This window comes from Sinocyclocheilus grahami, unplaced genomic scaffold (genome assembly GCF_001515645.1).
Source record: "Sinocyclocheilus grahami isolate Dianchi unplaced genomic scaffold, SAMN03320097.WGS_v1.1 scaffold361.1, whole genome shotgun sequence".
Taxonomy (NCBI): domain Eukaryota; kingdom Metazoa; phylum Chordata; class Actinopteri; order Cypriniformes; family Cyprinidae; genus Sinocyclocheilus; species Sinocyclocheilus grahami.
In genome coordinates this window covers 366457-389858 of record NW_015505540.1, presented here as the reverse complement: position 1 = coordinate 389858, position 23402 = coordinate 366457, and the positions used below count along the sequence as shown (strand labels likewise).

Sequence of the window (23402 nt, the reverse complement as noted above, 5' to 3'; positions counted from 1 at the left end):
AAAGGGCAGAAATTGTATTCCATTAAAGCTGCATGACTGTCAGCAGTGCATGGTTGAACACTAGAGGTACGTGTCTCACATTCGTTAAGCTCATGCTTTGCTGTCTCTACTCTTTTTGTCTTGGAAAGACTTTGTGCCCCCTCCCCAGGGCCAGCTCTGCGTGCCTCTATTATCAGTTTACTGTTTGTGAGCCCCCATCTCTGGCCTGCCTATTTCTGGTGAGGTGGTCACGGAGTGATAAAAGAGGAATCTGACAGACTGGTACTCTGTGAGCTTCCACAAAACACCAGAGAACAGTCTGTTCAAACCCGTGGCGGAAAACACATGTACTTAAACTGAACTGGTCAAACATCTTTACAGGTGGGTGTGAAGTTTTTTGAGAATTTATTGTAAAATATCTTATTTGGAGTTGAATCTGAAGACATTATTAAGATGAAGCTTTCAGTTATGCTGGAGAATAGCTATGCTTTATTTCATACAGTACTTTTCCACTTTTTGGACTTACTGTATGTGTATATCAGTAGTTACAGAAAACGTATGGGATATTTCTACTTTTAGAAAGATCATTTGTCATACTGCATGCACCTTAAATGAAAAAAGCTATGAATTTGAAAAACGGTACAGCTAAAAATATATCAATATTAGGGTTTTCAATAATTGTAATACTAGTAATTTAATGTCATCTATTTAATTGTAATATTGTTAACTTGGTTATTAATTACATAGTTAATTGTATTAATTTAACGTTAAATAAAAGTTTAAAGGTCCTTGTTATTTGACAGCTGTGCGTGCAAAACTTTGTCTACCTGTGTTTTATTTTGGGAATAAAATAAAATAAAATGTTTAACCAGTCTTAATTGGATCTATTTATCTATTTTTTTTAATGGGGATAATTTGGGTTCTTTTCAGCTGGTTATGCTGGGAGACCATCTTAAACCTAAGACCAGCAAACCAACTTAGTCTGGTTTAAGTGGATTTATTTCAGCAGGATTTCTATTAAAAACTTGGAAGTAATAACAATGACGTTCACTGTGTGTGCAAATCTATTGGCCTAATAGTAATTTTGACCTAAAAAAGACCTTGTCTTCAATACCTCTATTTATTCCCCATCTCTCTAGCACAGCCTTACTTCAATGTCTTTCAAGGGCTCTATGAAATTCCCTGTGCCTCCGTCCAGCCCCACAACCCTGGAGGCCAAGGTTGATGACTTACGGTTTAAAGTGGAGCAGCTCCTTTTGAGCCCAGAGAGAAGTTGCCCCATGTGTGGGACCTGCATTCAGCACAGCACACTGCATGAGACCGTGACCAGCCAGCTGTCAGCTCAGACCAGATTGTTGGATTCTCTTGAAAAGAAAGTCTTGGAGATGAGAACAGCTCTGGAGGACCTGGCGCGTGGTACGTAGCCAGAATGCAGTGACAATCAGATATTTTAAACTGTTTTAAGGAGATAGTCCAACCAAAATTCTGAAAAATCTGTCATCATTTTTTACTCGCGTTGTTCCAAACTTTTTTTTTTCTCCTGCTGAGCACAAATATTTTGAAGAACGTTAACAACCAAACAGTATGGGTTCCTATTGACTTCCAAGTATTTTTTTGTCAAAGGGAACCAAAATTGTTTAGTTACCAACATTCTTCAAAATATCTTCTTTTGTGTTCCACAGGAAAAAAAGAGGTGTCATACAGGTTTGGAACTAAGTTGGTGTCTAAAAAATTTTCTATTCTGTCTCTTGAATATGAAAGGTCTGGAGGACAGACAGTGTGAGAGAGTGTCTGTGCCATTAGCGGCTCTACAGAGACGGAAATCACTGCCTGTTCGAACCTCTGCGGTCAGTGGAAAGAAGGCCATCAGCCAGAATTACTTATAAACGGTTCCATTAACTCTTAAGACTATAGCAAACAGTCATTGCATTAATCAACATGGCATAAATCACATTTAAGACCCATTAACACCAAGGACGATAACTGTATTTTAAAAAAAATTATGAGAATGGGAAAGTTCACACCACAACTATGACGATAATGACACAGAAGGACAATATCATTTGAATTACTTTCAGAATGATTTTTTTTCCCAGCTGATGAATGAAAAAACATCGACAGCCAATCAGAATCCATTCCATTTTAAAGCGTTTGAGCATTTAAAGCAGCAAACAGCAAAACTGATGTACATACATATAATAAACAGAACATAATCATCCATTATTGTTGACAATAAAGCAGTAATTGTCACATTTATCGTTCTTCGTCTGAACCCTTGTCCATGTATTTTATACTTGTTTGTAAAAAAAATGTCCTCTATCACTCTTTATTGACAGGAGGAAATCTATGTTCGCTTGGACAGAGACTGTATGGTGCCACATGTCTTTAATATGCCTTCGGAGAAAGGTAACTACAATAAAATGGAATTACACTATACTGTATATATCATTTGGAAAGGTGAAGTGGGGCAACAGTAGTCATTTTTGACGGACATAAATCTGAATGACGGGTCTGTTAGCATGTTAATTATGCACTGCAGAATGACAGGAAGACCCACAAATCACCTGACTAAAGAACCAACAGTAAATAAAAGGTTATACAAAAACAATGACTTAAATGGATTAAATGGATTAAAATATTTTCAAATATTTGCTATGAATGTTAGGCTTACAAATTGAAAGTATGTATAGTACAACTTACATTTATACATATTTATTGGGGATATTTCACAAAAAAAAAGACTTCAGTTTCTTTTGTTTGTGCAGGTATTTTGCTAGAAATCAATGAAAACAACGGAACGAGAACAGAGGACCATCAACCTAAAAAAGATTCAACAGAGGTTAAAGTTCAACATGAACCTAAATTGCAGATCAAGGGAGAAAGAGGAACATCCACTGTAAGCCCAAGATCGGATCTATCTCAACATCAAACACAGAAAATGAATAAGGTTGAAAATAAGAACATGCCACCAAACGAGAATGATGTCCTGAAATCCGTCATTGCTGCATCAATGGTGACCCAGAGGATTGTTATTGCTCCACCTAAGAAGGAAGCCCAAGATGACAGGAAAACGTCACAGCTAAACACCAAAGCACCTGTTCCTGTGACAACGACTGGGGTTTTGCCCAACACAATCGGACTGAAGCATACTGAAGCAGTGAATGTAACCCTACCAAATCGTACCGTACCGAAAACAGCTGAACTGGTTGTTCCAGCAATGCCTCAATGTACAGCTCCATTGGTACCCAACAATCCTCCCAAGCTGACTTTACCAGATTCAACACCGATCCAAACATTTCTTCCTGTAGCAACTGTGCAGAGTTCTGGACAGTCATCAGTAAATACACCTACAACAAAAATGACAACATCACAAGATGCAACATTGTTACCACCAAGCCACAAACCACCAAAATCAATGGGTCTGAATGTTACTACAGCCACCAAAGAGGCTTTCGTGCTCAGACAAGTGCAGAGCTGCCCTAATTCCTTACAGAGGTAAAACAAGCAATGGATGCATTGTTTGTCTCCCAATTTAAACTGCAATTTATCACTGTTGGAGCAGTGATTGAGTTGATTGAAGCAGAAAGTGACAAATGTCAGTGAATTAGATAAAATATACTGTTTTTGATCAAATAAATGCAGCCTCTGTGAGCATAAGTGATTTTAAAAACATAAAAAGTTAACCTTTACTTTTTAACGTGTGTGTGTGTGTGTGTGTGTGTGTATATAGATTTATAAATAGCAAAGTTTTTCATCTTATATAGATTACAGGTCACTGGTGGAAAGGCAGATTTGGTCCACACAATATCAACACCTCTGGCTAATAAAGGGACCGAAGCAGCCATAGCCGCAAACCATGTTTCAGGTGGAATACAGATTAAAATAACTCCAGCTACAGACAAGAATCCAGTACAAACGAAGAACAATAACCCTCCTAAGACATGTTTTAAAGTTATTGGTACGTTTTTTTAATTTGTTCTATGTTCATAATAAAATAAAAACGAATTAAAAAATATATAGATAATTTCAAAGGAAATCAAGTTCAAGTGTAATTGACAATTTCAGTAAATTGTTTTCAGAAGAGAATAAAATAACCACCGAATGACAGTGAGGCACAGTGCTTGTGTGAATTTGTTTTCAAAGGTTAAAGAGGTGACAGGAGGCCTCTAGTATAGCCTGACCTTAGAAATCTGAAGTATCTAGAGTATGATAATCCTTTGTCTATGGCACATTATTGTATCATCCACTCTCCCGCAGCTGTTCCCACTCCAACCCAACATGAAGAGCATTATAGATCAGATATCAACACCATGAATGTCTCATAGTGATGGCTGACCCAAGATTCCCACTTGTCTGAAAAAGACTTGTAAAAAGTGTCCTCCTGGCTCTTTTCAGATGATGTTTCACCTCAGCCCGCGCTTTTCAATCACCGGTTTGTGTCGCTGAAGTCTAACCCTCCACCCAGTGATACCTTCAGTATCCACACCAGAGAAGTGCTGGGAGGGTGAGATGATCATTTCTGCTTACTGTAACTGTTAGCATTTATTTCACTTGAATCAATTATTTATCATTTACAATTATTTATTTAGCACCTTTGACATTTTTTGCCACCGTATTAAATATCTGTATCATCAGTGGTCGCTTTGGCAAAGTGCACAAATGTACGGAGACTAAGACAGGGATGAGACTTGCTGCTAAAATCATCAACACAAGAAATGCCAGAGAAAGGGTAAGTAGATCAGATCTGTGTGCATGTTTAATACTTCACAAATATAACTGAAAGCATCTGCACTTTAAATAGAAGTGCCATTAACATACATGTTGCTGTCAAACTAGTGCTCTGCTACCACAGTTTGTTTTTATTACCAACAAAACAGTACCATAATAAACTAGAAGTTATTTGAGACATACAAAACAAGTTGGATATTTACATGTAATTCACAATTACATAATCATCTGAACAAATTTTTATAATTGAATTTAAAATCTGCTGTACCACTCCAAAAGATACATAAGCAGGACTTGATAACAAATTCAGTTATTTATATTTTTTTAAAATAAGTGATTTCATACAAATGAGTTATTGGCTAACAGTTGTGATGTCCAGTGAAGGTACTGGGAGTGAATCCAAAAACATCAAACAAGGCAGTTAAACAGCATCCAGGGTCACTCGGTCAACTGCTTAGTCTAATTAAAGCAATACCAGTGTTATAGAGTATTCTGGGTACAGAAAAACAGAAAAAGAAACTTGTGCAACCCTGTTTGCTTCATGTTAGGTGTTGAACTGGAGAAACAATTAAAATCTCATTCGATTTCTGTTGTTCTAGCTTAAGTGGCCTCTCTCCTTTTCTGGGTGATGACGACAGCCAGACCCTCAACAATGTGCACCACGAGAGAAGCTCAAAGTTTCATTCGGAACGCCTGAATTTTTAGCTCCGGAGGTGGTGAACTTCGATTTTGTCTCCTTCCCTACAGATATGTGGACGTTGGGAGTTGTCACATACATGCTGTAAATCACATTAACACACACCAGAACATGTAATTCACAATTACATAATCATCTGAACAAATTTTTATAATTTAATTTAAAATCTGCTGTACCACTCCAAAAGATACATAAGCAGGACTTGATAACAAATTCAGTTATTTATATATTTTTTAAAATAAGTGATTTCATACAAATGAGTTATTGGCTAACAGTTGTGATGTCCAGTGAAGGTACTGGGAGTGAATCCAAAAACATCAAACAAGGCAGTTAAACAGCATCCAGGGTCACTCGGTCAACTGCTTAGTCTAATTAAAGCAATACCAGTGTTATAGAGTATTCTGGGTCGCCTCCAAAACAGAAAAAGAAACTTGTGCAACCCTGTTTGCTTCATGTTAGGTGTTGAACTGGAGAAACAATTAAAATCTCATTCGATTTCTGTTGTTCTAGCTTAAGTGGCCTCTCTCCTTTTCTGGGTGACGACGACAGCCAGACCCTCAACAATGTGCTTATGGGCAACTGGTAGGCCACTGTTATATCAATTCTATACACAACAGAACATGAACTAATTACAAACAAGCACTGAAACATCTATTTAGAAATCATAAAATCTACAAACAGCTCTAAAGAACGTTTTAAAAGTGAAATCTTTTGTAAAACAACGTCCCCTGTTGGATGAGTGTAGGTACTTTGATGAGGATGCATTTGAGCACGTGTCTGCTGAGGCTCGGGACTTCGTTTCCAACCTGTTGATCAGAGAAAGAAGGTGAGAATGAAAAGTTCAAGAGACTAATACTAATTACATCTTAATATGATAATTTATCAAAAATTTCTTTTGACACTCCAAAACCATGTAAAGGAATAGTTGACCCAAAAATTTAAACTTGCTTAAATTTTGACCTCAGGCCATCCAAGATGTAGATGAGTTTGTTTCTTCATCAGAACAGATTTGGAGAAATTTAGCATTTCATCACTTGCTCACCTCACCAATTGACCTTCTGCAGTGAATGGTTGCTGTCAGAATGAGAGTCTGAACAGTTGATAAAAACATCACAAAACTTCAGACCACTCTATATGAACCATTGGTGAGCTAAATTTGTATGTAATGCTAAATTTCTCCAAATCTTTTCTTGAGGAAGAAACTCATCTACATCTTGGATGCACTAAAGTTTCAGCAAAATTTTGGGTCAGCTATTCCTTTAAAAAGGGGTCCTATTGTGCTTTTTCACTTTTTCAACTTTAGTTGGTCTGTAAGGTTGCTGTTTGAGCATAAAAAAGATCTGCAAAGTCCAATTCAAAAGGAGATATTTTATTGAACAGAAATCACTTTTCAAAAACTACAACGAATGACTCGTTTGGACTACAACGCATATTTTCCGGGATTTGTGATATCACAAATACTGACGAATGGGACGAGACCTGGTTGAGCTGCACTAGAGAAGGCAACGAGTGTTATCACTATGTCGGAGACACGCTAGCTTTCCCAAGGCAGACGAACTTAGAGCGGTTACAATCATCCGGGTTTAAATCACGCTCAAATTGATTTGATTTTGATGCAATATTTACACTGAAGTTCATTCTAGTACACCCCCAAAACAAAATCAAGACTTTGTAAAAGAGCATAATAGGACCCCTTTAAGAATGTTCTGTGTAACACAAAAGAAGATGCTTAACAGAATGTCTGAGCTGCACATATCTATACAATGAAAGCTTAGCACGACTATTGGCAGTCAAGCTCCAAAAAAAGATGCAAAACACTATAAAAACACAACCAAAGTACTTCATACAACTTTTGGTGTTTATTCCAAGGTTTCAAAAGATTTCTCTCTCTCTTTTTTTCATTTTTTTTTTTACAGTGGTCGTCTGAGTGCTACACAGTGTCTCAAACACCCGTGGCTTAACAACATCACTGAGAAAGCCAAGAGCACCAACATTGTGCTCAAGTCTCAGGCTCTTCTCAAGAAGTATATGGCCAGACGAATGTGGAAGGTGAAACTTTCTTAACACAACTTTCTTAACACAAGATACTAAATGCTTTCTTACTCACTTCATTTCTCCTTTATCCTCTTTCACCTGTCTGCTTTGTGCAGAAAAACTACATAGCTGTTGCTGCAGCCAATAGGTTTAAGAAGATCGGAAGTTCAGGTTCCCTAACTGCGCTTGGGTCAGAGACGTCCTACTGACTGTGCTCACTATGTGTGCTTTTATAATATGCAGATAATGTCTTTGTATTGCTGTGCTGTATTGCCACCCACCTTTCGTATTTGAATACTCTCTGGCTGCCAATATAATGATTCAAATGCATCTGTAACATGCAATAAAACTGATGTACCAAGTAAATATTTCTCTTGTATTTTCTTTTGACATCACATTGTTAAACTCTGGTGTTTTTCAAGGATTCATTAATTTATCACTTTTGTTTTTGCCCAAATGTTATTGTAATTGAAAAAGCATGTGGATAAGAATGAAAGAAAAGTAGTAACTCTTAAATTTAGTATAGCTTGCAGTTGACTATTCATATGTTGATGTTGTATAGTAGACGAAGACCAGTGTTGTGATCATTGAATCAGTTTTATCCTAAATATGTACGGAATACTGGTGGCTTTTGTCATATTTTGTGAGGTGAGTGTTAGACCATAAACATGAAGTACAAGCAGGATGTTCAAAACACACCTATGTTGCTGTTACCACAGTAATATAATGCAGAAGAACCTGTTTTTGAAAATACATTCATGTCATTCTTTGGCTGATAAAACGTATAATGCTCTCCCTTTTTTACTTGGATAAATAAAGTAATGTTATGGGCTAAATAAACAGTGTCATGCCCATTAGAATTGCACATTTGTCCTCAGATTTTGAATGCAACTTCAAAAAACAAAACAATAAATTGGTTATTTTTTATTTTTCATTATTGAACTATTTTTTTCAACTTTGCAGAGCAATATCTTTTTTAGTAATCATTAATCAGGCTTCAACATAAAATGAGATCACCCCGCCCCCCTTTTACATTTAAAAACAGGAAAAAAGTTACAAAATGGACCTTAAAAGGGAACTTGTGCAGATATTAGTGGAATTTAACTGGAATTAAAATTGCATCATTGCTGATGATGTCATCAGCATGACTGTCATGCAATCATTATGTTTAAATCATCCTGAGCTTAACTGAGAAAAATACTTAAATCTAAAAGTCTTTTACGTTTGTTTTGTAAAATTTCAGAATGGCTCTGATTAAATTTAATCCAGAATTCCCTTTTCCATGACTGCACAAGGTTGACTTCCTTTAAATGATTGTGGTCAATTTTATTTTAATTTTTTTATTTATATAGACCTGTGGTCTATTAAAATTATTTTATCAGGCCATGACAATGCTGCAATAAATTATATCACACTGGGCGTGAATGTGTAACGGGAAAGATGAAGCTAAATAGTTTCTAATCTTTGCTGGCATCTTCAATATGTCAAATTATATTTGCAAGACTGTAATAAAATGATCTCATATTAATTACTATAACAAACAGCATTACGCCTTAAAACATTTATTAGTGATATGGACTGGTTAGGGTTTTATATATGATCTCATAGTCATATGATGTCAAATGAAAATTAAAATATGAACTTTGAGACATCTTTATTTATGTTGTCTCAGTGGTTTTAGACTTAAAGGGTTAGTTCACCCAAAAATGAAAATTAGCCTTTGTTTTAATCACCCTCGAAGCATCCTAGGTGTAGCCTCAGGGTGTCCGCGGGTCCTTAAAAAGTCTTAAAATGTCTTAAATAACGTTTTCCTAATATAAGGCCTTTAAAAGTCTTAAAATGTCTTAAATTCGGATTCGATGGGTCTTAAATATTTTTGGTCACATTATGCTAAAATATCTTCAGTCTGACGGACCTAATGACTTTACAATCATTGGACAGACCGAATATTTTTTCTTCCCCGCGGTAAGTTACTGCGTCTTCAGAGAGAATTGCAGTAAGTTAGCAGAATATAGAATACAAGGCTCTCTCTGTTTGTCTCTTAGTGAGAGACTTCAGAACAAATGAGCGTGACAGCACACATAAACTCAGAAGAAACACACTGAGCTAAAAATTCACAATGTTTAGTTTATTCATAACATGATAAGTAACACCATGACAAGTGAGCTATTTTGCTCAATATTCTCACGACGCAAAAAACAAACAAACATTCAAAACACCTACAGAGTGCACGCATTACGTGAAGTCTAGTGCGTGTGCGCATTTACAGTGCCTTCTTTCACTGCATGATTCAGTCTATTAAAATACATTCAGAATGATCACAAATTCAAGACATGGGGGCAGACAATGTGAATATTTATACCACTTCTTATAGTTTCTCAATTTCACATGGAAGCATGCCTTTTTTCCCCAAAAATTACCATGTACAAATAGACTTTACTGTTTTATTAAGAGACTTGCATTTTAGACACCCTATTGCCTGTTTTTGCACTATTTCGCCAACAAAAATTATTCCAAACAAAGCCACAGCGCTGTTTTGCATCTTTGAGCAACATGACAGCGTTTTTACCAGCATGATAACACACTCAGTCAGTTGAATGAATGACTCAATGACTCACTCATCAAGTGACTTAGTTGAGAAATATGTTGAAAAGTATGCATTTTTCCCCTCAACATTTCTTATTTGTATATTCATAAATGCATTTAAAACATTAATCTCATAACATTATTTATTGCAGTTGTAATTATTGTTATTTGCAGTGTAAATTATTTAATCTGACTGGCAGCAGCCCTATAGTGTATATTGAATTTGATCAATTGTAATAATTTGGTTACAAATAGGCCTTTGTAAAGGTAAATAAAAATATGCAGATTTAAGTATGTAAAAGCTGATAGAACACTGATGAAAATATTGCTTCAGAATAAATTGTTTACTCCACCAAAAATCTCAGTGATGCAGTTATTTTGCAGGGATATTTTGTATGGAATATTGTCTGCTGACATTAAAAGTTCACTGTATATCGTAGTAATAAATATAATTTATTACTGCAATGATATTTAGTTTTCTTTTTAATTTAAACACATTAAATATTACATATATGTATGTAATAAAATGTGTATTTCCATTACACGTTTAGGTCTTAAGTTTCATATAAGATGGTATTAAAAAGGTCTTAAAAATTCTTAAATTTAACTTGTTCATGTCTGCAGAAACCCTGAGCCTATGTGACTTTCTTCTTTCAGACGAATCCAATTGGAGTTATATTAAAAATGGTCCTGGCCCCTCCAAGCCTTACAATGGGGGTAAGCGGGTGTTGGTTGTCAACAGTTCAGAAGACGTGAAATAAAGTGCGCGCATCCATAATAAAACGTCCCTCACACGGCTCCGGGGGGTGAATAAAAGCCTCCTGTAGCGAATCCATGCATTTTTGTAAGATAAATATCCATATTTCAAACGTAATAAACACTTTTTTCTCACTTCCGCTGACTGTGGTATGCGGAAAACATGCAGACGGATGACGTAGGACGTCGTGTGCGTGCCTCTGAGAAATGCAGGAGCAAAGGAAGCAAAGTTTCCTTACTTTAACAAAGGAAAACCAGTCTCTTGGCTTATATCAAAATCCTCATTTTGTGCTTCTAATTCGGCGATTTGTTTTGCTCTCTCTTTGCGCTCATCACTAATCACGCAAAAGCCGACGTCCTACGTCATCCGCCGGAACGGCTGCCGCGTATGACAGAATACCGGAAGTGAGAGAAAAATGTTTATTACGTTTGAAATATGGATATATTTATCTTACAAAAACGCATGGATTCGCTACAGGAGGCCTTTATTCACTCCCCGGAGCCTTGTGAGGGACGTTTTATTATGGATGCACGCACTGTATTTCACGTCTTCTGAACTGTTGACAACCGAACACCCGCTTACCCCCATTGTAAGGCTTGGAGGGGCCAGGACCATTTTTAATATAACTCCAATTGGATTCGTCTGAAAGAAAAAAGTCACATACCCCCAGGATACTTCGAGGGTGAGTAAAACACAGGCTAATTTTCATTTTTGGGTGAAATAACCCTTTAATACTGACACCTATTGGTGCGAAAACATTACATTTGTTTACTGATAATATACTCATCCATATAATGTCCATTAGATAAACTAATATATATATATATATATATATATATATATATATAAAATACATTATATGGATAAGTGTATTATAAATATATTATATTTATTATTATAAAGTATTATTTATATAATTATGAATATATAATTTATAATAATTATTATTATTTATAACTTGACCATTATAGTCTTGTGATGTCAACATGGCGCGTTCATGACAAGGCGACCTACACATACCTACATAGAGATTGTACGATGATATTGTACACAGCCTAATTAAAAAAAGCTGTTCACTCCTTTGTGTAAAAACCTTTCCAATTATAAAAAATACTGAGTGCACCTTTAAAATGTGATGCTTGTATTGTTGTTGACAATATCTGTTAACCATTATAAACTATTAGATCTGTTTTAGGCCATTGAAATGAGAAAGAAAGGTTTAGAGTAAACAGAAGATTTCTGTACTAGGCTCAGCCTCTTTTGCAGTAAGGGGTGGGGCGCACTTATAGGAGGGGTCACATTTATACAATCCAACACTCGACTACTTATACTCGTGTACTGTTGCTTGGACAGACAGCATCCAGTTTTCCTGCACGCGAGACTTCACATTTTAACCAGAAGTAAGCGTTTTTATTTCACCGATATTTTTCTCGACGGGCGCGCGGCACCTTTAATGTAACACGTGACGGAAACCTCTCCGGTAATCTCGAGACTGAAACGAATGCCACGTTTTCTCTTCGTTTGTAATGAGTACTGGTTGTTTGTTATCTTTAGTATTTAAATAACGAGAAATCCTCGAAATTTCACGCGGGGTGTAATTTAGTTAACCCGGTGAAAAGTCACATTGTTTCTTCTCCTTTGCTATTTTCTTGTGTCGTAGCTTGAATTTCATCAGTTCTTTCGGAAAGAGCGAGGCCTTAAAACATTCGAACCCTGTTTCAGTCAGATTTAAAATACCATAATGTGAAACTTTCTAAAGTTGAGAAGTTGGCCTGGGAGTTAAGAAATAAGGCGTTTGTGAATCCCACGAGGACGTGGATTATTAGGAACAAGAACTACAATTTATTTATTTACAACCAGCATACTGAGTCAGTTAAAGATCGTGTAGCCTTTAAAAAAACGATTTGACAGGAAACCTTCACGCTTCATTTAAAACAACAAACTAAAGATTAATCTCGTGACTGCAGTCAGATGAAGTAATAACAGTTTCACCTTTCTCACGGTTTTATTTTGTTCATTGTTACTTAAGACAAGTCGGCAGTTTTAGCTTTTCTAATGTAAATTTTTACCTGATTAATTTTTCTTTTGTTCAGGGTAAAGAGAATGAGGACTATAGGGCTTAGGGTCCAAAACCCACATTTTACCTACATTTATTTGAACTATAGTCATTTTGTTCTCAGAAACCGCACGTCTTTCACAAAATTATTTTAACATTTTCCATATAATTATATAAAACGTGGTTAATCTTTTTGTCTCTTGAGATACTGTGCAGTGATACTTTGTCCTGTAAGAACTGTCATCACACACTGGATGAGACATCAGCCACTCAGAAAAAGTATTTTTGAGTTATTTCAAGTAATTTTGTCATGAAGTCAAGCATAACATGTCCACCCTGGAAAATCTTGGAGGAAATAATCTGATTTATTTATTTAAAGGTTATAGGCATCTATATAATTGTCATTTTCAGTCATAGCTTAATATCACTTTGTCATCTTTCACATTTCGTCTTTACATATTCTTGCCCTTTGACGTTATTTTAGTTTCTTGTCATTTTTATGGTGTCTTTCAGTTGCTTGAAAAGGATATTTAACTTTCAGTAATATACGGTTAATTATTAGCTTCATTTAGCTGGTGTCAGTACACTGACCTATATATTGTTTCTGTATTTTTAACCTTGCAGGTATTAAGCACAGTGGCTGTGGTCTCTTACTTTCATTTATGTGTTTTTACCTTCTTTTTTTCTCTCTCTAGATTTAATCGAAAATCACCATGGCTGTAGAAGGAGGAGCAAAATGTATCAAATACCTGCTCTTTTTCTTTAATTTCATCTTCTGGGTGAGTAACAAATAATGTCTGTATTATTTCACATCATATTTCACATTAGCTAGGGCATGTGTTATAACTGCTGGCCCGTTTTCCTGAATTGTCATTGGCTTATTGCATGTTATCTGGAGGCTTTATTGTAGGGCTGGGTGATATGGCCAAAAAATTATCACTATTTATTTTTTTTCATATCAGTCGATATCGATAATTATCACGATAAATGTAAGATTTTTATTTCTTTCAAGTTTAAAGGCAGATTTTTGCTCCAATGTAAAAGTTGTAAAAACCAGATGGTTAATTATGGTTTTAAACTTCTTTCTGGTCAGAAGATGACAAACACTTCGTTTTTGAATTCTTGACACTTTTCCAGTCATTTTTCCTTAACAAAATAAATATCTTAATAGAAAAAAATAATTTCTTAGTTCTGCATGTTCTAGTAATGAGTACTATTGTTTCAAATCAAGAAACAAGTTTGTGTTGCCTGATAATATTAATAATAGGCCTATAACTTTTTTTTTGTCTCTTAGAAATACACATTTGATAGTAGCTTGAGTTAGGATGCAGATGTAAATTTATGTTCATTATCAAAATTGGTAATATCTGTAAAAATTGTAGCAATTTCATTTTTATATGGTGAAATTTAATTATTCTGACTGTTTGAGGTGTTTTTTTTGTTTTTTTTTTAACCATTGGTCTTCCATACTAGCATACATAGATCATGATAATCACAGTTAAAAACACAAATATAGAGCCTCAATACCATGATAAAAATGTAATATGGCTTGTAGGTATTTATGAAAAACAGTAGTCTAAATACATTTCTAAATGCATAAACGCTATAGCTTAATCACAAAAAATACTGTAATTATATTCCATTACTCCTCCTTCGATACATTTAATGCATGTTGTCTACATTAATAATATAATCAAATTTGACACGAATACCCACATTTCTGACACAATACCATGGTGCAGTTAGTGCTACTACAGTAAATGTAGTTAGTGCTACTACGTGGTAAATTATGGTGATTTGTAGAATAAAAAGCCTTCTGACTCTATCGTTGCCACAGTGTTTCTGCTGTTTGTCTGCTGTTTCATCTGGCTGTAAACGGAGTTATTTGTGTTCCTTGCTGAATGCAATTGCTTCACACTGGATCTCACAGCACTGTTCAGTGTCTGTGAGCGAGACTCATCAGCGAGTGAACCTGTTTTTATACTGTCTGAGATAGGCATGGGCCGGTATGAGATTCTGACAGTATGATAACCTTAGATAAAAATATCACGGTATTGTGATTTACAGCTCTAAAATGTTATTTTTAAATGTCTGGATAAAAAACAACAACTTTTTTTCGCCACTGAACACAATACATTATATTTTTAAGAAACATAGAACATTTTGGAACAGTAAACATGTCTGGCTAAATAATTAAAATAATTGAATTGTAGAAACATAGAACATTTTGGAACAGTAAACATGTCAGGCTAAATAATTAAAATAATTGAATTGCTCTTAATTAAATTAAGTGCAATCACTTAAGTGAACCTAAACCTGCAGCTCAACAATAATCAGAACATAAAGTATTTTCTGTAAAAAAAAAAAAAAAAATCCTTCTAAATGGAAAAAAATGCAGTAACTTAAGTGAGCCTAAACCTGCAGCTCAACAATCAAACACATAAATCAAAACATAATTTCTTTAAAAAAATAAATCAATAAAACATGCAGTCATTAAACCTGCAGCTCAACAAGGTTTTTGGAGACATGCTCACTTTCTACACATTCCTCTTTCAATCCAAGTTATGATGCAGGAATGTTCACCTTTCCTGGATTAAGTTTGGAGCGGTGAGGTACGAGGATGTGTGCACATACACCATAAGGAAAGAGAGCGCGAGTGTGTCACACACACACACACACACACACACTGTCTTTCTCCATACAACACTCAAACGGTGGCAAAGACACCTGAGAGCCAGCAGTTTGTTTGTTTTTTAAATGTCGTGATTTTGAACAGATGTAAACAATGGCAGGAGGTATAGCGAAGTATAGACGTGATACCAGCTAAATTTAATTATTGTACTAAATCGCAGAAACGTAGTACTTTAGTCTGCTATTCCTCGCTCTGTGAAGTAACTTGAGGGAGGAAACTAGTTGACGTTAGCTAGTTAATTAACCATGTTATCTGCCTCGGTAGCAAGCCAAATAGTATTTTTCAACACTGAAACAAATGGCGGGTGGGTCTCTGTCTTGATAGAGGGAGAAATGAAGATGACACAGATATATAGTTTATGTACGACCTGGAAGTATTTATTTAGTGATCGGCGCTAAAACGTCATCTGTACGGAACGTCATTGTGTACGGAACATGGTTAGTCTACGTTACCCAAAAAATTCCCATATGGCAGATTTCATATTTTTCGACGGGGGAAAAGTTCCAGGGATTCACCTCCTTCGGCCATCTCACACACAGGGGGAGGGTTCGTGTGACTCGTTACACCCTTCGCTGCACACAACTGAGGGAGAAAAAAACTGTGCATACCGCAGGAGCGGTATAACGGAAAATTTTAGTGCTTTTGAAACCATGACTTTTCCAAACCGCGGTATACCTTGAAACCGGTTATTGTCCCATGCCTAGTCTGAGATGGTTTTTATACAGTCACAGATGGAGTGAACGCATCTGCTCTAGTGAAGAACGCCGCTGTTTGAACTTTGATCCGAGAGGATAAACTCTCCGAGTGGCGTGCTTCAAATGACTAGTGCTCTTTCGTTCCGCCTTTGCCTTCATAAACATTATATCGAACATTTATCGAACTCTTGTTATCGTTTATCGAGGACATTTATATCGCGTGATTAATTATCGTTATCGATTTATCGCCCAGTCCTACTTTGTGAAAGATTTATACAAAACGCTTTCCTAACCCTGACTTTTTACAATTCATGCTGTCTCACGTTGACTTTAGTGAGTGGCTTTAAAAGGAGAAATAGAATGGACAGTTTTTTTCCTCTACTTCTCATACGTCTTGTGGTATTTCACAATTACTCCTCTCCCTCTCAAAACCTCAAAATATTTTAAGAGTTCGTATGTAACTATGACACAGTTTTGCCAGTCAAGGAGCTCTAAGGAGAGCAAAATAAGTTTCCTGTTATAGTGACTCGGACTGAGAGGCCAGAAAATTTCACAACATTCAGCAATACGTTTCCTGGCTTTGTCAGATTACAGGAATACAGTCATTTAGTGTTAGCATGTAAATCAAATTTTTCTGTTGAACTTTCAAAGACCAATCACTCATGAGCTTGGGTGTTTAGGATTTTGATAGGGTTTAAGGTGTTTATCAGGAACTGGGTAAACCTTCGCATTATTACATGCTTAAAGTGTTTATGGCTGTCCTTCAGCAGTTCGCTGATAATGCAGGCTTCCTTTTAGGTCATGGAAAATAGCACTCACTTCATCCCAGCGAGTTTGTTTGATCACACAAAGCACTGCTCTCTCATGCATTTATCTTGTGCTGTTGGTGTTGACATTGTTTGGTGTCTAAGCATTCCCAGGTGTAAATGTGCACACCACACACTCTTTTTAAAGTGTAACCTGAGCATTTAGTGGTATGTTTTCTGAAAGAAAGAAAAACATTCTTGCATGTACAGCACTCTATCCTTCAAATTGACAACATAGTTGCTAATGGCCATGTACTTGTATGAGCTTACGGCTTGTTTTTCACATATACTCTGATGGGGATGTGCACAAGCTCATTTTTGCACCTATATTCCTGTGATCACACAAACACACTGATCTTAGTTTCTGTTGCACTGTTTGGACAGACTTAATTTCCTAAACTACGTTTGAACACTATTATGTATATAATTATTTACAGGAAGGAATTATTTAGGTATCTACCTTGATGTTGCTACTGCATTGACCATTCTGAGCACTTTCTTGAATTCACCTAATCTTATTTTTGTTTTAGATTTCGTTTTCTTTTTATTCCAGTATACCCCACAGTACTTGAACTACTATGTTTACTCAGAAAGTTTACTCACCTTTTGTAAATTAAATAAATGTTTTGTGACACAAGAAATATTACTTTAGTTATGGTATTCAGTGAACATCAAAATAAATGAGAAATGTTGTGAAAATATCATATGTCCACAATCATAAAGATGTGTATAGTTCAGATGGGTTTAAAAACGGTGCATGTGTGGAACTAATGTAACTTTCCCAGGGAAATTGTCGCATCTGAATAGGACATTCATGAATTGTTGCATTGTTATAAACTCTGATTTAAGAAAGGTGGTTTTGGTGATCTCTGCAGTGTCCTGTGTTCGGATGGAGAGAGGGGAAGAGTGAAGGTGTGGAGCTTTTGTTTCTCTCAGTTGGGTGTCTTGCTTTAGGCTTGCGAGACAGAGTTCAGATGTTGATTCTCGTGAGAGTTCTTTGTTTTTTCAGACTGTGACCTTCTTCTGATCCAGCCAAATGGCATCAATAATCTTACAATTATATCACATGGAGATTCTTAACCGTAATGTTAGAAAGCACAAAAACAATGGATCTGATGTTTCAATTATCATTTTATTTTTTTAAATAATAATGAAACGGTTCCACTTCTGTTAATTTTAGATTATTTAAATTTCATATTGGGTGCATTTCCTAACCAAACATTCAACCATTAACAATTCCAGTGATATGAGAATTAGAGTTGTGTGTTTGATTTGCAGCAACAAACTTCTTTTGAACTAGAAAATAAAATTAATCAAATTACTCTGTGGAGTTTTGTGCTGGGAATTTAATAGTCTCTTATATTTCTCAGTGAAAGCAAGATTTTAAAGTTCAGTGTCAGTCATGTGATTGATCTTCCTATTTGCGATGGCATCATGTGACTTTCCCATATGAGTATCAACGTTCATCTGTGACGCATTCCGTGAAAAAATGCCAAGGGGCAACTTCAATATGGGCTGATAATAGACAATTAAACTCCTTATTTAGGACATTGTCATGGGTTTCTTTATCTAATAATAGACACTTAATTTCAGTGTATATCTTTATTTCACTCAGCAGGAATTTTGCTCAGGTACCTGCTGCCACTTATTACCCTCAAATATTTACACGGGTGTTTTTCTTTTATACATTAGCCGGATTGGTGTAGTCATAAAAGTTGATCTGGGTTGTTGACTTGCTGTGAGAATACCATACATCTTACATTTGTACAGCTGACGCATACATATTACTAAACATCCTTTACACTTTGCTCAGCTGTGCCGATCAGTCCTACTTTACTTAAGAGACATTTACACAGTACATTATTTGTGTGATAATGATGGTGCGTAACTAATTCCTGATTGCTGACAAAGTTTACATAGCATGATGGATGGATATTTCAAGCCAGCGCCAATGGCAACTTAGTGTACTGAAAGTTGCAAAGAAGCGTTCTAATAACTTAACCACACCTAGTTACAACTCCCTTTTTTGTTTTTCTCTTTAATGCTAATGCAATAAGTTACGGTACCATTTTTTTCCTTTACATCTTTAGTGGAAAACAACACTCAAATAGAACCTAGTTAATATGAATTATTCATTCTAAATTAAAAGATAGTTCAATAATAAAATAGACTCTGATCAAAGTTGGTGCTTTTATTTCATTTGACTCTTTGAGATAATTTGAGAATGCAAACACATGACATGACCTACTGCTTCTGTCTTGAGGCTCCAGTTCCTCTTTTTGTCTCTTTTTCATTATCGTTCTTTCATTGTTTCAGTTTTTATGATTCCAAATAAGTGACTGTTGTAAGTTTAAAAATGTAGGTTGATTGCAGGTTAATGCCAGTTTAACTACAGAATGAGGAATAACTAAATAACTATAGAAGAGTCTGTTAAAGTCACTGTTTTCCACACTTCTTCTCTCTGTCTCGTATCCCTAGCTGTGTGGCCTGGCCTTAATAGTTCTGGGGGTATTGGCTAAAGTTTCTATCAACACCACAGCCTTCCTCAAAGGAGACTCTGGGTCTCCTCTAGTGCTGATAGTGGTGGGAGTCGTCATCTTCTTCATCGCATTCTTTGGCTGCTGTGGCGCCTGGAAGGAGAATCAGTGCATGATCACCACGGTAGGGATGTGTGAGGAAAATATTTGTGTTCTAGTGCTGCAGTGCATATAATGAGATTCAGGTTTTCTAGTAAATGTAAACTAATTGCTGTTCAGACAATTTCGCTAAGATAAAGGAAATGGTTTAATTGTTTAGTGTTGCTTCAGCTGCTTGCACTAGGGGATACATTTTGTTTGCACCATTTATTCTTAACACTTACCTATTAATTCACAAGCTCTTTGTAAACAAAAGCTTAGTCACCAAGTATTACATGACATTTACCTTTATTGCTTTCAAATGTGTAATTAGGAAGTAGTGCTGAAATCCATGCACTGTTTTCAACTTATTTTACCTCATGCAGCAGTCAGCTGTCATAAATTGTAGTTGAAAAGGGAGAAAAATGCTATATTGGATATATAAGATAAATTAAATGTTGATTTTTCCAAGTTGTACATTTAGTTTTATTTATTGTTTATTTTCTAATTTAATTATTGAAATATTTCATTACATGTTATATATGTAAATAGATTAACATGACAGATTTGGGAAATGTGTGTAAAAATAATCTGGAACAAGAAATAATACTGCTAATAATAAAAAAATAACAATAAACAATATTGAAGCAATAAATGGGATTAATTCACAAACTGGGAAAAAAAAGAGAAAATGCAGATTAATGATCAAATCTAGCATGCACTGGGGTAGAGGACAATGTTACAACGTTAACATGTAAATGTGTACTTGTTAGTATATACTGTTGTGTTGACTGACTGAAATATGAATTTTATATGTGGGCTTATGTATTAATTAAGTTTAGTGGTGCAGCACGCTAATATTAAAGTTCACGTGAACCAGAAGTTGCTGCCGACTTTTATTCCAATGAAATATTGAATAGAGGTTGGGGTTTTATTTGAGTGCACCTCCTCTCCATCTCTCACTCGCAGCAAATTAATGGTTGGAAGAGAGTGGTTAAGCATACTCTGACCAAACTCTGCGAATCTGACGTCATCAGAGAAGGAATGCCATTCCAGAGCGGAAGCTAACGTTCAGATTTTGATTAAAGACAAACATTAAACTACCAAGACAAACATTGTTTTTAGTAGATTAACTTCATGCAGACTTGAAGTATTGCCCAAGTAACTTGGTACACATTTACACCATTTACACGACATCTAGGCTATATTTCCACTAACTTGCTGCTGATGCTTTTGTTTATTTACTGACTGCTGTAAAGCTGCAGCATGTCTGTGTTGACATGGTCAACACATGGCCAACAGGTCAAACCAGATTCCTTTTGACATAACACTTAATTGGAAGAATAGATGTGTATCTGCATATTTGACTCAAATGGATAACAAACGGTTAGAATGAACTGGCGCCTCAGAATATGCCACTGTATGCCTACACAAATACAGTAGCACAGCACCTATCCTCTCTCAATAAAATCATTAAAATCTTTGAAATGCTATTCCTTGACTTTCTTCACCTTTATCAGTCACCTCTACTTTATTTATTCTTTGCTAGTTTGCTGTTCTTCTCTCCCTCATCATCATCATTGAAATCGGAACCGCCATCGCTGGATATGTCTTGTATGGGAACGTGAGCACTCTTCTCATTGGCACTTCATTTTTATTAATCTATTTCCTAGTACCATTTGGCTCATAATAATTTATCTTTCTCTGCAGCTGACTGGTCTACTGAATAAAGGCTTTGACACCATGATCACAGGATACAATGAAACAAACAACCATGAAATCCTTGATACTATACAGCAAGACGTAAACCCAAACCTCTCACATTTTGGATGCGCTGCTCGTCCAAACAATACTTGTGATCCTGCTCCGATTTCCATTTTCACATGCACATGATCGTGTCTCAAGAGTTTCTCCCATTTTGTTTGCTTAGTGCCATCTGTTGACGCTAAACTGACATCCTGCTTCCTCTTGTGCTGTTATGTGGCTAAAATTCACTTTAGACTGTGTACTGCACTTGCTCTCTGAAATTTGACTGATTTATTTTTATTTTATACACACACACACTCTCTCTCTCTCTCTATATATATATCATATAATATTACTTATAAAAAGACCAGTTAATTTGTAAGTTGAATTTGTAATGTCTTTCTTCTAGTTCAAGTGCTGTGGAAGAAACTCCTCTATTGATTGGTTGAACTCAAAATTCTTGGCTCCCAATTCAGTCCCAGACTCCTGCTGTAAAAACGTCACTCAGAATTGTGGTGAAGGAGCTATCCGAGACACCAGCAAAATCTACATGGATGTAAGAAACCTTTTTTTTTTTCTTCTGTACGGTGGCTTTTTTTACAAAGAAATTCTACAAAAAATTCTGTCTCTGTCCTCCTAGCTAAAAGTTTTTAAATAAGACTAGTTCAAATTGGTTATTGGACAGAATATGTGGGATGTGCTATAAGCACTTAGATTTTGTTTATGTGTTCGTTTAACACAGGGATGTCTGCCCATTCTGGACAAATTTATAAAGCGACCCATCCTGTGGATCGCTGTGGCAGCTCTGGTCATTGCATTTGTGCAGGTAAGACCTGCAAGATTAGTTTTCTATTATATGCACAAAAACATAATTGCAACCTTTTTCGTACACTAACCAATAAATTTTTTTTTTGTGTAGATCATAGGCATTGTGTTGTCCTGCATTCTGATGCGCGGCATCCGCAGTGGCTATGAGGTCATGTGATCACATCTAGTTACAGCACCTCACCCATATCAGCACATCACTTAAAGCTTTTAGAGACTGTTTAGGTGTTTTTTTAAAACTATTATATAAATGGCAATTATTATCCCCCTTGCTGTGTAAGTTGAGAGTACTCATTTTCTTTGAGAATGAAATATCTATGATGTCTATGCTTCTATGACTAATCCAGTAGATTAGTCTCCTGTTAAGTCTCAGATTTATACTTTAGACATCGTTTAAACTTTATCTTTACTGCAGTGACATTACTTTGGGTTACAGGACAACAATCAATTAATTACCGATATGCCAAATTTTATACATTTATAGAACATTCTTGTCAAAATAAAAGAAATAAAATGTTCTAAACAAGTTTGTCCTTGTGTTAAATAGAACATAATGAACTTAAATATTTAGAGTTATTTCAACTTACTACTTTGGTTGGTGAATCAATGCTACCTTGATGAAGGATGCAAACAGAGACCATAAAGTTTGAAGTCTTTTTTTCGTACACTAACCAATAAATTTTTTTTTTGTGTAGATCATAGGCATTGTGTTGTCCTGCATTCTGATGCGCGGCATCCGCAGTGGCTATGAGGTCATGTGATCACATCTAGTTACAGCACCTCACCCATATCAGCACATCACTTAAAGCTTTTAGAGACTGTTTAGGTGTTTTTTAAAACTATTATATAAATGGCAATTATTATCCCCCTTGCTGTGTAAGTTGAGAGTACTCATTTTCTTTGAGAATGAAATATCTATGACGTCTATGCTTCTATGACTAATCCAGTAGATTAGTCTCCTGTTAAGTCTCAGATTTATACTTTAGACATCGTTTAAACTTTATCTTTACTGCAGTGACATTACTTTGGGTTACAGGACAACAATCAATTAATTACCGATATGCCAAATTTTATACATTTATAGAACATTCTTGTCAAAATAAAAGAAATAAAATGTTCGAAACAAGTTTGTCCTTGTGTTAAATAGAACATAATGAACTTAAATATTTAGAGTTATTTCAACTTA

The 23402-nt window shown here is 35.7% G+C and overlaps 2 protein-coding genes and 1 long non-coding RNA gene across 3 annotated transcripts; all 3 read left to right on the top strand.

The window, feature by feature from the left end:
- Positions 1–249: 249 nt before the first annotated feature.
- On the top strand, positions 250–1758 carry LOC107549032 (uncharacterized). The gene is made up of 3 exons (XR_001604527.1): positions 250–360; positions 1119–1395; positions 1741–1758. It is a non-coding gene; the product is annotated as an uncharacterized lncRNA (long non-coding RNA).
- Positions 1755–7792, top strand: LOC107549024 (probable WRKY transcription factor 19). The gene is made up of 11 exons (XM_016229925.1): positions 1755–1826; positions 2316–2385; positions 2745–3474; positions 3744–3937; positions 4375–4483; positions 4615–4708; positions 5346–5488; positions 5915–5986; positions 6150–6230; positions 7321–7453; positions 7555–7792. Exons 2-11 carry the CDS (start codon positions 2349–2351, stop codon positions 7645–7647), a joined length of 1686 nt encoding a protein of 561 aa, XP_016085411.1. The 5' UTR covers positions 1755–1826; positions 2316–2348; the 3' UTR covers positions 7648–7792.
- A 4285-nt stretch (positions 7793–12077) lies between these two features.
- LOC107549048 (CD63 antigen-like) lies at positions 12078–22742 on the top strand. Its single transcript, XM_016229956.1, has 8 exons — positions 12078–12181; positions 13533–13616; positions 19509–19691; positions 21195–21269; positions 21356–21448; positions 21801–21947; positions 22134–22217; positions 22311–22742. Exons 2-8 carry the CDS (start codon positions 13551–13553, stop codon positions 22374–22376), a joined length of 714 nt encoding a protein of 237 aa, XP_016085442.1. The 5' UTR covers positions 12078–12181; positions 13533–13550; the 3' UTR covers positions 22377–22742.
- Positions 22743–23402: the final 660 nt, after the last annotated feature.

What these genes read in the sequence shown, in the direction of transcription:
- LOC107549048 (XM_016229956.1), top strand. Translation starts at nt 13,551, where the DNA reads ATGGCTGTAGAAGGAGGAGCAAAATGTATCAAATACCTGCTCTTTTTC. An exon ending in TCTTTAATTTCATCTTCTGG is followed by an intron (nt 13,617 to 19,508) that starts GTGAGTAACAAA and finishes TCGTATCCCTAG; the next exon opens with CTGTGTGGCCTGGCCTTAAT. An exon ending in GATATGTCTTGTATGGGAAC is followed by an intron (nt 21,270 to 21,355) that starts GTGAGCACTCTT and finishes CTTTCTCTGCAG; the next exon opens with CTGACTGGTCTACTGAATAA.
- LOC107549024 (XM_016229925.1), top strand. Translation starts at nt 2,349, where the DNA reads ATGGTGCCACATGTCTTTAATATGCCTTCGGAGAAAG. An exon ending in GACATGTTTTAAAGTTATTG is followed by an intron (nt 3,938 to 4,374) that starts GTACGTTTTTTT and finishes GGCTCTTTTCAG; the next exon opens with ATGATGTTTCACCTCAGCCC. An exon ending in AATGTGCTTATGGGCAACTG is followed by an intron (nt 5,987 to 6,149) that starts GTAGGCCACTGT and finishes GGATGAGTGTAG; the next exon opens with GTACTTTGATGAGGATGCAT.